Source organism: Marmota flaviventris, chromosome 10 (genome assembly GCF_047511675.1).
Source record: "Marmota flaviventris isolate mMarFla1 chromosome 10, mMarFla1.hap1, whole genome shotgun sequence".
Taxonomy (NCBI): Eukaryota; Metazoa; Chordata; class Mammalia; order Rodentia; family Sciuridae; genus Marmota; species Marmota flaviventris.
The window spans coordinates 77,538,529-77,551,741 of NC_092507.1; the positions used below are offsets into that span (position 1 = coordinate 77,538,529).

At 34.8% G+C, this 13,213-nt stretch overlaps 1 protein-coding gene across 1 annotated transcript in view; it reads right to left on the reverse strand.

Moving 5' to 3' along the window:
- Window positions 1-13,213, reverse strand: part of Hfm1 (helicase for meiosis 1) — an 89,774-nt gene that overhangs the window by 33,460 nt on the left and 43,101 nt on the right. The window contains exons 20-24 of the mRNA XM_027935208.2: window positions 3,962-4,053; window positions 2,264-2,370; window positions 2,125-2,172; window positions 524-621; window positions 312-443 (exon numbers count right to left, since the gene is read on the reverse strand). Of these exons, the coding sequence (XP_027791009.2) occupies window positions 312-443; window positions 524-621; window positions 2,125-2,172; window positions 2,264-2,370; window positions 3,962-4,053 (477 nt within the window). The remainder of the gene's footprint in view (window positions 1-311; window positions 444-523; window positions 622-2,124; window positions 2,173-2,263; window positions 2,371-3,961; window positions 4,054-13,213) is intronic.

Consider the following 13,213-nt stretch of genomic DNA (forward strand, 5'->3'; position numbering starts at 1 on the left):
AGTGAAAGAAACAGCACCATATAGTTAGTTACCTAATTACTAAAAGAAAAGTTTACTCTTGGTATGAAAACAAATTTTAAAATAAGAGTATTTTTATTAGATTTCTTATGTACTATTCAGCTACTTTCAAAAGGAATCATTTAAGCAGGAGCAAATGAAAACCAGATTTTCAAAGTACAGTACAGTACCTTATTTATATCTATAAACACATATTTTCCTAAATGGTTTATAAACAGAATAATTTGCTTAATGGTGAAATATGAAATAAATTGCTGACATTACCAAACTGGCTTCCTGTACGCAGTACCTACCAATTTTTTCTAGCTGTTTGGATACATGCAGAGAGTTTTCCCATAGCTTGCATCTAAAACATTTAGCTAAAATCAAACTATTCAACAGTACGGCAAACTTCTTTTCCTGAGCAGCCACAAAATCTGACAACCCTGAAAAACATTTTTTAAATATTAAACCCAGTACTAATTTATTGGAAAAATATTGAAAACCCACTAATCCTGTAACATACATCTTGTAATTCGTGAGCCATTTCTGAAAATCTTTGAGGTGTCTTGTGTCAAAGCAAAATCTTGTATTGGAATACATCCTAATTGAGCCTGTATAAGACTTGAAGAAAGAAGAAATTTCATTATTTTATTGTAAAACCTAGAATCTCACAGTATTTGACATTTTTATTTTTATTTATTTATTTTGGGGTTCTGGGGATTGATCTCAGGGGCACTCAACCATTGAGCCACATCCCCAGCCCTATCTTGTATTTTATTTAGAGACAGGGTTTCACTGAGTTGCTTAGCACCTCACAGTTGCTGAGGCTGGCTTTGAACTTGGTAATCCTCCTGCCTAAGTCTTCCAAGCTGCTGGGATTACAGTCATGTGCTATTGCGCCTGGCAGTATTTGACATTATTGACTCAAGTATTTCTTCTTAGAATTATCTATGCTTGATTTCCACGTACTGCATGATTCTGTATCTTGCATTATTATTATTGCAGGTCATTATTGACTTACTTTTCCCAACCCTTAAATATTCAGTCCTTATTATTATTTTTAATTTTTTAACTCTTCTATACTCACTCAATATCCCTTTCTCTCAAAAACCTTTTATTTAACAAAGAAGGAACTGATGTAAAAATGTGGATGAGGTGCTTTTAAATACAGATAAGTAAAACTCTTTAAGATGTCTTGAGATACACAAATGCGGGATATATTCATTACATCTGAAGTAAAAATACTTTATTTAATATAAGTATTTCCATTAATAAATAGGACACTTTTCAATATCAAACCTCCCTGTTGGAAGTCTTATTACAAGTAGTAATAAAACAGGAATGGGAGAAAGAACAGGGATTCCACTAGGTATAGAACCAAGACACAGGGCTAACTATTGCTTTCCACCAGATAAAGCAAGCCGTGATGTACTGTGATCTTAATTTCCTATGATTGTCCTCACACTCTCAGGTGTGATGGTCCCTGTGCCCCTAACCAGCATAGCAGACATAGCAGTATAATCTTAATTTACTCTTCCAGTTACTACTCCTCCATACAAAATCCTCATTTTTAGCAAAAGTTATCCACAGGCATATATGCATGCTTTTACTCAGGTTTTTTCTCCCCAAATGCCACTACCATTCAAAAGACATTGATTATATGTATTTTAATGTGCCCATTATTTAAAAAAAATTTAGTTGTATATGGACACAATACATTTATTCTATTTTATTTATTTTTATGTGGTGCTCAGGATCGAACCGAGTACCTCACATATCTAGGCAAGCATTCTAACACTGAGCCACAACCCAGCTCTGCCCATTATTTTTATATGCATAGTTTTCACTCAAGCTAAATAGAAAGCTCCTGATTATGAGAAGCATATTCTGTTGTCTATCTTGCCTCAACAGAACACATTCTCAACAAATATTTGTTGATTAAAAATATCCACAGTTCATTTTAATTAACACCTCAGAGTTCTTGGAAATTAATTCTATATCTATATTTTGACTACTTACTTTTATTTACATGTTCTTATTAAGAAAAGCAAATTTAAAATGTTTTAAAACTTTAAAAAATTTCATAAATATGAATGTTAAGACATTTAAAAATAATATTATTACCAATTTACTTTCATTTCCCTTGTTTTAATTCTTCCTTCCATTGGAAATCTATAAATAAAAACCCAAGGCAAAAATTTTATTATTTGTTTCCACTAAATAAACCACTTAAAATTATTTAAAAGATATGTAATTTCTGTACCTGATGGTTACCCGATTTGGATCTTTGTTCAAAGTATTCAGTGTTTTCTTTTCATTTATCCTTAACTGCACATCTAGAAATTCATTGCAGCTAGCTATCATTGCAACCTATAAAATTTAAGCATTTGTCAATTTAATTAAGTACACTTTTTTATTTCCTTTCTTTCATCTTCTTTCTCTAAATTTATTTATTTTTTTATGTTGTCTTGGGCCATCATAGTTTTATTAGTTAATATAACAGTTAAAAACCTGCCTTATACATTTTGCTTTTTTAAGGATTTACTTATTTACTACATCTTATGTACGTACATACATCTGTTATATGTCATGATGATGAGGCCTATAATGTTGTTAGACATTAGAACTATACCAATAAAATTGTAAAGATTAACAAGATAAAATTTACAATTCAATGCCCACCACATAGTAGCAGGCACTCAAAAAATGTTGATTTTGTTACTACTACAATTACTACTATTATCTGCTTTTCTATAGTTTGCAACTCATTATCCCAAGTATTCAGTATTGGAAAGAATGCTTTATATATTAAGAATTTGGATAATATAGCCCAGTTCTGCCAGATAACTGGGCAAGAACTCTCTGTGCTTTGTTTTCCCACATCTGCAAAATGAAACTAACTCTAATTTTCCTACATATTTGCTGAACTCAAGATAAAATGAGTTGCTATCAATACTGGGCATTTTCTATTCCTGATTTCTTCTTAGTAAGAATAATATATACATGAAAATATAAATCTTCCAAGGTGATCTTGAAATCTGTACACGTGGAAAAATAAGATTACGTACCCCATTTGAATCAAATGTATGATATGTCAAGATCATTGTAATGTTTTGAGCAACTAATAAAAAAATTTAAAAAAAGAAACAAAAAGAAAATATAAACCTTTCACCTTTTAACATTTTTGTTCATGTGACTCCTTAATAATAGACTTTTATTGTTCAATTTTTAGTATAATCTTATCAGTCAAATATTTAAAATAGAAATGAATGGCTTAAATTTGAGAATAAATATTTTCTTTTGCAAATCTCTTATTTCCTGTTCATATCTTCAGTAAAGGAAGAAAGGACCAATGTAATTACCATACTCCAACAATATACCCATGTTCTGTTAATTCCTGCAACTGCAAATTTTCCCCCACTAGTTGATATTTTAGTATTTTTCTCAACAATCACTTTTTCTGGGGTATCACCAGTTTTCCTCTATTTTCACTGTTATTGCTATTCTGATACAAAAGACTTAGTAAGGGACTGCAAGTACAAGGCACCACTGCACCATGTTGCAACTCGTCATCATACATGGCAGACTCACCTAATATGTGATGCTATATTATCTTGGATTCCTGCATATTACATTTGGTAGGCACTACCAAGGTAATCATCATTGACAGGCAAATTGGGTAATTCTTGCATATTACATTTGGTAGGCACTACCAAGGTAATCATCATTGACAGTCGCCACACCTACTTTATGTATATATACTTTCTAAGTTCCAATAAGAAATACAATATATTCTAAGGAGGAATATTCCATATCACATGATCAGAGATACACTGAGGCATAAGCATCATTAGAAATGATCATTCATTCTTAAATTATACGAGATATAAATCAGTAGTTTCTTCAATATCATTCTGTACTCTATCATTATCTATTTATTTTCTAGTGAAAATTAATTTACCAGATCTGATAAAGATTCTTTTCCACTGATTGTACAAAATTTCTTCACTGTTTCAAATGTAATATAATACCAAGCCATCAGTCTTCCTGCCTCTGTGAGAAAAGATGGAAAAATAAACATATCCCACATTAGCTGAAACACCTTACCTTTTCACCAGTTTAATAAATATCTCCTTAATATCTACTCTGTGTCTACAGTGATACCTGGCACAAAAGATGTACCAAAAACTGTACAACACACATCTCTGGAACTTGTAGATTGCCTAGGGAGATGATTACATGTTAAGTAGCTAGAGGACAAAATCCAGAGAATGATAATATTTAAATATAAACTTAAGAGGAAATTAAACCTCGGAGAATGGTCAGTATAGAATGGCTTAGTACAGAAAATGGGTCTTGAGCAGGATTTTAAAAGTGACTAATGTGCTTTGGCAGCAAGGAAATAAAACCAATGAGTTTGGGAAAAAGCAAGGATTGTTTATTGAAAGAGTAAAATTAAAAAGACTAGCTTTAGAATACTGTAATGAAAGGTATGGCTTAATAGTGATTATAAGTTCAGGTCAACTGAGTTAGAATCCTTGTTTTCTCCACTTATGAGGTAGATAGATAATCATATGCAACTTTCGTACCAGTTTCTTAATGTACTGTGGGATAATAAATGTATGCCTCTTGGAAATTTGTGAAGAAAATTAAGTGCAATTTAAAAAACTACATATACAGTACCTGGCATAGTGATTAACCTTAATAAATGTTACCTACTTTTGTTATTAAGAAATGATGATAGACTAGAGAGGCCCATAAAGAGCATTGAAATGCTATTTAAAGGAGTTTACATTTTTGATTTGATTTGGAAAATAACAGAGGGCCACTTAAAAGTATCAAGAAGTAGTTTAATTGAACTGGAGTTTCAAAATAAACTGTACAAAAAATAGAAAAGCAGGTCAGTTGGGAATAGGGGGTGAACGCCGTAGGGGTAGGTAACTGATGAAAGATATACACATAAGAAGATACTAGAGGACCGGAGGAGGAAGCCGCCTGGAGCGTGCCAAGCCAGATGGGAAGAGGAAGCCCGGCCCCGCCCCGTATGCTAGTCCGGAGGAAGCCCATCAACCCTTAAAACCCATCAAAGGGAGTGTGGCTACCAGCACGGTTCTGCGGCTGATCCAGGTACCCGGTTTCCAACTCCCCCACCCTTAGCTGCGATAACTCAAAATATTTCCCACAAGCTTTTGGGGGTTGTAGCTATCAACAAAAAACAACAACTGTACAGGCACCTGGTTTATACCTCAGAGACTAGAGTAGGGAAGATACAGGTGGAAGCTCATTTCCTTTCACACTGGCTATACTCACCACCCTGAATACAGAGGCTCAAGCTAGGAATAGACAACGCCACCCACTGGAAGCAAGGAAAACAGTGTTCTGAGAGACTTTTTTTTTTCTTTTTTCTCTTTCTTTCTCTCTTCCACAACTTCAACATATGTGAAACCAAGAACTGTGCATGAACAACCGAATTACCAAAGTGATATAATATAGAGGAATTGCATATACCCCACCTTCCCACAATTTTTAAAATTTCTATCTTACTTTCCTTTTCCTTCTCTTATTTCTCTTTTCTTCCTTATTATTTTTTTCCTTTTTTTTCATTCGTATTCTCTCTATCCCACTTTCAATCTCCTAACTATTGCTATCTATACATAGGGTAACTATCTAAATACAGATAGGAGGTTGAATCTATACATTCTTCCATAAATTACCAGTCTATTGGTTAGAGTTCTCCAAAGGTGCTAAGTTAGTTTAACCTCATACCCTCACTCCTTTCCCTCTAAGTATAACATCCTTCGTCTAAAATTAAGTTTTCTATATGCCACCAGATATGGTATGCCTTTTATGAAACTAATGAATACATTCTTAAGTAATAATTAAAACCAATATCTATAGACTTAGAATCTAACTATAAATGTATTAATAATGAAAACTTGTGCTTAGATAATGTACTGTTGATATTGGGAACTGTTAACATTGTCTTTCTCCACAAAAGAGGGATTTTGGAGCTATACAAGAACAATACAAATATATAAGGGGAAAAACATTAACACAACAGTTTCACAAAGCTAGAAAGAATGATGAGCAGTATGAAAAGACAAGGAAAGAAAGGACCACAAACAATACAGGTCAATTCAACATTAGATGAGGTAATATCTGCAGCTGATGGAATGTCAGACAAAGAGTTCAGGATATACATGCTTCAGATGATCTGGAGTCTCAAGGAAGACATTATACAGCAAATTCAGACAATGAAAAATCACTTTGACAATGAATTACATAAACAAATCCAAGAAGCAAAAGATCATTTCTATAGGGAGATAGAGGATATAAAAAACAAACAGAAATCCTGGAAATGCAGGAAACAATAAACCAAATTAAAAACTCAAATGAGAGTATTACCATCAGAGTAGAACACTTAGAAGATAGAACTTCAGACAACGAAGACAAAGTTTTTCAACTTGAAAAGAACATAGACAGCTCAGCGAGAATGTTAAGAAATCATGAGCAGAACATCCAAGAATTATGGGATAACATAAAGAAACCAAACCTAAGAGTTATTGGGATACAAGAGGGTATAGAGGTCCAAACCAAGGGAATGAGAAATCTATTCAATGAAATAATTCTAGAAAACTTCCCAGACTTAAAGAATGAAAAAGAAATCCAAATACTAGAAGCCTACAGGACACCAAATGTACAAAATCATAAGAGATCCACACCAAGACACATAATAATGAAGATGCCCAACATACAGAATAGGGAGAGAATCTTAAAAGCCACAAGAGAGAGGAAGCAGATTACATTTAGGGATAAACCAATCAGGATAACTGCTGATCTTTCAACACAGACTCTGAAAGCTAGAAGATCCTGGAACAACATATTTCAAATGCTGAAAGAAAAAGGGTTCCAACCAAGAATCATGTACCCAGTGAAATTAAGCTTCAGGATTGAAGATGAAATAAAAATCTTCCACGATAAAAAAAAGTTAAAAGAATTTGCAGCTAGAAAACCAGCTCTTCAAAACATCCTTGGCAAAACATTACTGGAAGAGGAAATGAAAAATAACAATGAAAACCAACAGCGGGAGGTAGTACAGTAAAGGAAAAACTAATCATAGAGGAAAAACAAATCATGTTAAGTAACATACATAATCAAATATGGCTGGAAATACAAACCATATCTCAATAGTAACCCTAAATGTTAATGGCTTAAATGCACCAATCAAAAGACATAGGCTAGTAGAATGGATTAAAAAAAAAGATCCAACAATATGCTGCCTACAGGAGACTCATCTGATAGGAAAAGACATACACAGACTGAAGGTGAAAGGTTGGGAATAATCATATCACTCATATGGACCCCGGAAGCAAGCAGGGGTGTCCATACTTGTATCAAATAAAATAGACTTCAAGCCAAAGTTAATCAAAAGTGATAAACAAGGACACTACATACTGCTCAAGGGAACCATACACCAACAAGACTTGACGATCATTAATATATATGCCCCAAACAATGGTGCAGCTACATTCATCAAACAAACTCTTCTCAAGTTCAAGAGTCAAATAGACCACAACACAATAATCATGGGAGATTTTAACACACCTCTCTCACCACTGGACATATCCTCCAAACAGAAGTTGAATAAAGAAACCATAGAGCTCAATAATACAATTAATAATTTAGACTTAATTGATATATACAGAATATACCACCCAACATGAAGCAGATGCACTTTCTTATCAGCAGCACATGGATCCTTCTCAAAAATAGACCATATACTATGTCACAGGGCAAATCATAGCAATTACAAAAGAGTAGAAATACTACCATGCATTTTATCTGATCATAATGGAATGAAATTGGAAATCAATAACAAAATGAGAAAGAAAAAATCCTACATCACATGGAGATTAAACAATATGCTACTGAATGAACAAAGGGTTACAGAAGACATCAAAGAGGAAATTAAAAAATTCTTAGAGGTGAATGAAAACTCAGACACAACATATCGAAATCTCTGGGACACTATGAAAGCAGCACTAAGAGGAAAATTCATTTCATGGAGTTCATTCCTTAAAAGAAGGAAAAGCCAACAAATAAATGACCTCACACTACACCTCGAAGCCTTAGAAAAAGAAGAACAAATCAGCAGCAAATACAGTAGAAGGCAAAAGATAATTAAAATTAGAGCTGAAATCAATGAAATCAAAACAAAAGAAACAATCGAAAAAATTGACAAAACTAAAAGTTGGTTCTTTGAAAAAATAAATAAGATTGATAGACCACTAGTCACGCTAACAAAGAGAAGAAGAGACAGAACCCAAATTACTAGCTTACGGGATGAAAAAGGCAACATCACAACAGACAATTCAGAAAAACAGAAGATAATTAGAAATTATTTTGAAACACTATACTCTAATAAAATAGAAGATAGTGAAGGCATCGATAAATTCCTTAAGACATATGAACTACCCAGATTGAGTCAGGATGATATAAACAACCTAAATAGACCAATATCAAGTGAGGAAATAGAAGAAGCCATGAAAAGACTACCAACCAAGAAAAGCCCAGGACTGGATGGATATGCAGCAGAGTTTTACAAGAACTTTAAAGAAGAACTAATACCAATACTCTACAATCTATTTCAGGAGATAGAAAAAGAGGGAGAACTTCCAAATTCATTCTATGAGGCCAATATCACCCTGATTCCCAAACCAGATAAAGACACCTCAAAGAAAGAAAACTACAGACCAATATCCCTAATGAATTTAGATGCAAAAATCCTCAATAAAATTTTGGCAAATCAGATACAAAAACATATCAAAAAGATCGTGCACCATGATCAAGTAAGATTCATCCCTGGGATGCAAGGCTGGTTCAATATACGGAAATCAATAAACGTTATTCACCACATCAATAGACTTAAAGATAAGAACCATATGATCATCTCGATAGACGCAGAAAAAGCATTTGACAAAGTACAGCATCCCTTTATGTTCAAAACACTAGAAAAACTAGGGATAACATGAACTTACCTCAACATTATAAAAGCTATATATGCTAAGCCTCAGGCTAGCATCATCTATACGGAGAAAAACTGAAGGCATTCCGTCTAAAATCTGGAACAAGACAGGGATGCCTCTCTCACCACTTCTATTCAATATAGTTCTCGAAATACTGGCCAGAGAAATTAGACAGACAAAAGAAATTAAAGGCATTAAGATAGGAAAAGAAGAACTTAAGTTATCACTATTTGCAGATGATATGATCCTATACCTAGAAGACACAATGGGTCTACAAAGAAATTACTAGAGCTAATAAATGAATTCAGCAAAGTGGCAGGATATAAAATCAACACGCATAAATCAAAGGCATTCCTGTATATCAGCAACAAATCTTCTGAACTGGAAATGAGGAAAACCATCCCATTCACAATATCCTCAAAAAAAAAAAAAAAATACTTGGGAATCAACCTAACAAAAGAGGTGAAAGATTTATACAATGAAAACTACAAAACCCTAAAGAGAGAAATAGAGGAAGATCTTAGAAGATGGAAAAATATACCCTGTTCATGGATAGGCAGAACTAACATCATCAAAATGGCAATATTACTAAAAGTTCTCTATAGGTTCAATGCAATGCCAATCAAAATCCCAACAGCATTTCTTGTAGAAATAGATAAAGCAATCATGAAATTCATATGGAAAAATAAAAGACCCAGAATAGCAAAAGCAATTCTAAGCAGGAAGTGTGAATCAGGAGGTATAGCGATACCAGATTTCAAACTGTACTACAGAGCAATAGTAACAAAAACAGCATGGTACTGGTACCAAAACAGGCGGGTGGACCAATGGTACAGAATAGAGGACACAGTAACCAATCCACAAAATTACAACTATCTTATATTCGATAAAGGGGCTAAAAGCATGCAATGGAGGAAGGATAGCATCTTCAACAAATGGTGCTGGGAAAACTGGAAATCCATATGCAACAAAATGAAACTGAATCCCTTTCTCTCGCCATGCACAAAAGTTAACTCAAAATGGATCAAGGAGCTTGATATCAAATCAGAGACTCTGCGTGTGATAGAAGAAAAGTTGGCTCCGATCTACATATTGTGGGGTTGGGCTCCAAATTCCTTAATAGGACACCCATAGCACAAGAGTTAAAAACAAGAATCAACAAATGGGACTTACTCAAACTAAAAAGTTTTTTCTCAGCAAGAGAAACAATAAGAGAGGTAAATAGGGAGCCTACATCCTGGGAACAAATCTTTACTCCTCACACTTCAGATAGAGCCCTAATATCCAGAGTATACAATGAACTCAAAAAATTAAGCAATAAGAAAACAAATAACCCAATCAACAAATGGGCCAAGGACCTGAACAGACACTTCTCAGAGGAGGACATACAATCAATCAACAAGTACATGAAAAGATGCTCACCATCTCTAGCAGTCAGAGAAATGCAAATCAAAACTACCCTAAGATACCATCTTACTCCAGTAAGATTGGCAGCCATTATGAAGTCAAACAACAACAAGTGCTGGCGAGGATGTGGGGAAAAGGGTACACTTGTACATTGCTGGTGGGACTGCAAATTGGTGCGGCCTATTTGGAAAGCAGTATGGAGATTCCTGGGAAAGCTGGGAATGGAACCACCATTTGACCCAGCTATTGCCCTTCTTGGACTATTCCCGGAAGACCTTAAAAGAGCGTACTATAGGGATACTGCTACATCGATGTTCATAGCAGCACGATTCACAATAGCTAGACTGTGAAACCAACTTAGATGCCCTTCAATAGATGAATGGATTAAAAAAATGTGGCATTTATACACAATGGAGTATTACTCAGCACTAAAAAATGACAAAATCATGGAATTTGCAGGGAAGTGGATGGCATTAGAGCAGATTATGCTAAGTGAAGCTAGCCAATCCCTAAAAAACAAATGCCAAATGTCTTCTTTGATATAAGGAGAGCAACTAAAAACAGAGCAGGGAGGAAGAGCATGAGAAAAAGATTAACATTAAACAGGGACGAGAGGTGGGAGGGAAAGGGAGAGAGAAGGGAAATTGCATGGAAATGGAAGGAGACCCTCATTGTTATACAAAATTACATATAAGAGGATGTGAGGGGAAAGGGAAAAAAATCAAGGGAGAGAAATGAATTACAGTAGATGGGGTAGAGAGAGAAGATGAGAGGGGAGGGGAGGGGGGATAGTAGAGGATAGGAAAGATAGCAGAATACAATAGTCACTAGTATGGCAATATGTAAAAACGTGGATGTGTAACCGATGTGATTCTGCAATCTGTATACGGGGTAAAAATGGGAGTTCATAACCCACTTGAATCAAATGTATGAAATATGATATATCAAGAGCTTTGTAATGTTTTGAACAACCAATAAAATAAAAAAAGGAAGATACTAGATTCAATTTTAAGTTGTCTAAAAGCATTTCAAAGAATTTCAAGCATTGTGAACATACACAGAAAACAGCTGGGAAGATGAAAGTAACATGCTGCTTCTCAAGGAAAGGGTCAACATTTATGTAGGAACTACTGGTTTTGCTGAGAAAGAGAATATTTTTGGTATTTCAACAGAGTTATAGGCATGGAAGACATGGTACAGCAGAGAGAATTATCAATCAGAGATAGGGAAGTAGCCAACCCAATTTAAGAGCCATTTTCTCAATTAGGAGCTTGGTGAATATGTCAGCCAAAATGTGGGTGATGCAGTGAGTCAAGGAAAGGAGCTTCTAAGAGAAGTATGTTAGGAATCATGAGTAGGATTATCAAGGGAACTAGTATATTAATCTTTATTTTATATTTAAACATGGTCCTTTCATTCTTGATGTTTTAAAATTAATGTAAGTATCTCCCTGCTAGAGAAAATGAAAAGTTTTAAGAAAAAAGTTGATACTTGCTGGCTTATTAGCAGGGATGAAGCTCTTAGATAAGACAGAAAAAATAACCTTGAATGAAAACCATGAAGAAAAGGAGTCAAAGTTGAAGGAATGGAAAGAAATGAGAAAGATCTGAAAGTAAACAGGAAATACAGGCAATTTGCTATCAGGATAGCCAACAAAAGCTCTCACAGTATTGAATAGTCAGTTTCACAGTAACAAATTCAGATTGATTCAATTTAAAGACCATAGAGTTTTCAGGGAGGACATGGAGGCCATGAGATTGTAACTCTCAGACCTTGCAATGGTTAATCTGAATTGTCAACTTGATTGGATTAAGAGATGCTGATGATTAGGAGGCTTCTGGGTGTGTCAATGAGGGTGTGTTTAGGATTGGCATGTGGGATAGCCAACTGAAGTGGAGACTCTCCCTAAGCATGGACAGCACCATCCAATAGGATGGCAGCTTGGATAGAATAAATTTGAAAGAACAAGGAAGCAGCAGTAGATGCAAGCTCCATTCTTCTTGAATGGGTTCTTGATTGCTGCAGCGATCACCTGAGGATATCAGACTCTTGCTTCTTCACTCTTCCAAAGTGGACTCTGCCAGTGTTTCTCCAGGGAGTTTCCAGAAGCCTGTGGTCTCAGACTAGGGTAGCACTGTTGATCCCTCTTGTTCTGGAGCTTCAGCCTTTTGAACTGTGCAGCTATTGGTTCTTCTAACTTTCCAGCTTGCAGATAGCCACTGTGGACTATCCAGCTTCTGGTTGTGTAAGCCAACCTATAAATCCCTTCTTTATAATCACACTTCCTGTTGATTCTGTTCCTCTAGAGAACCCTAATACAGATCTCCTGTTGCAAGAAGTATCACTGACTGATGATTGCTGTGTTCTGAATTCATCACCATGGAATCCACACCAAGCTCATGTTTTTGTGAGATCCTCTCAATAACTGAGCATGGCAGAAAGACTAAGGAAGATCTATGAGAGAAGAAATTTCCCTGATGGACCTTTAGCTTGAAGATTCTCCACCAGCTTTGCCAAATGTACTTAGTATTTAATGGGGGCTAAGACTCTCCCTTTCTCCATCATTTCCTTCATAAAAGAAAGATCTACATTCCAATTTAATGACTCTCAAGCCTCTTTAAGTTACTATTTTAAAGGGTTAATCCTTCTTAAAATAGGCAAAACCCTGGGTCTGAGCACAAGTTAACAAATAAAAATACCTAGATATTTGAATATTATAATCACAAACTCAAAAGCAAAAACTTTAAGAAACAGAATTAATGAAACATATAAATTAATAA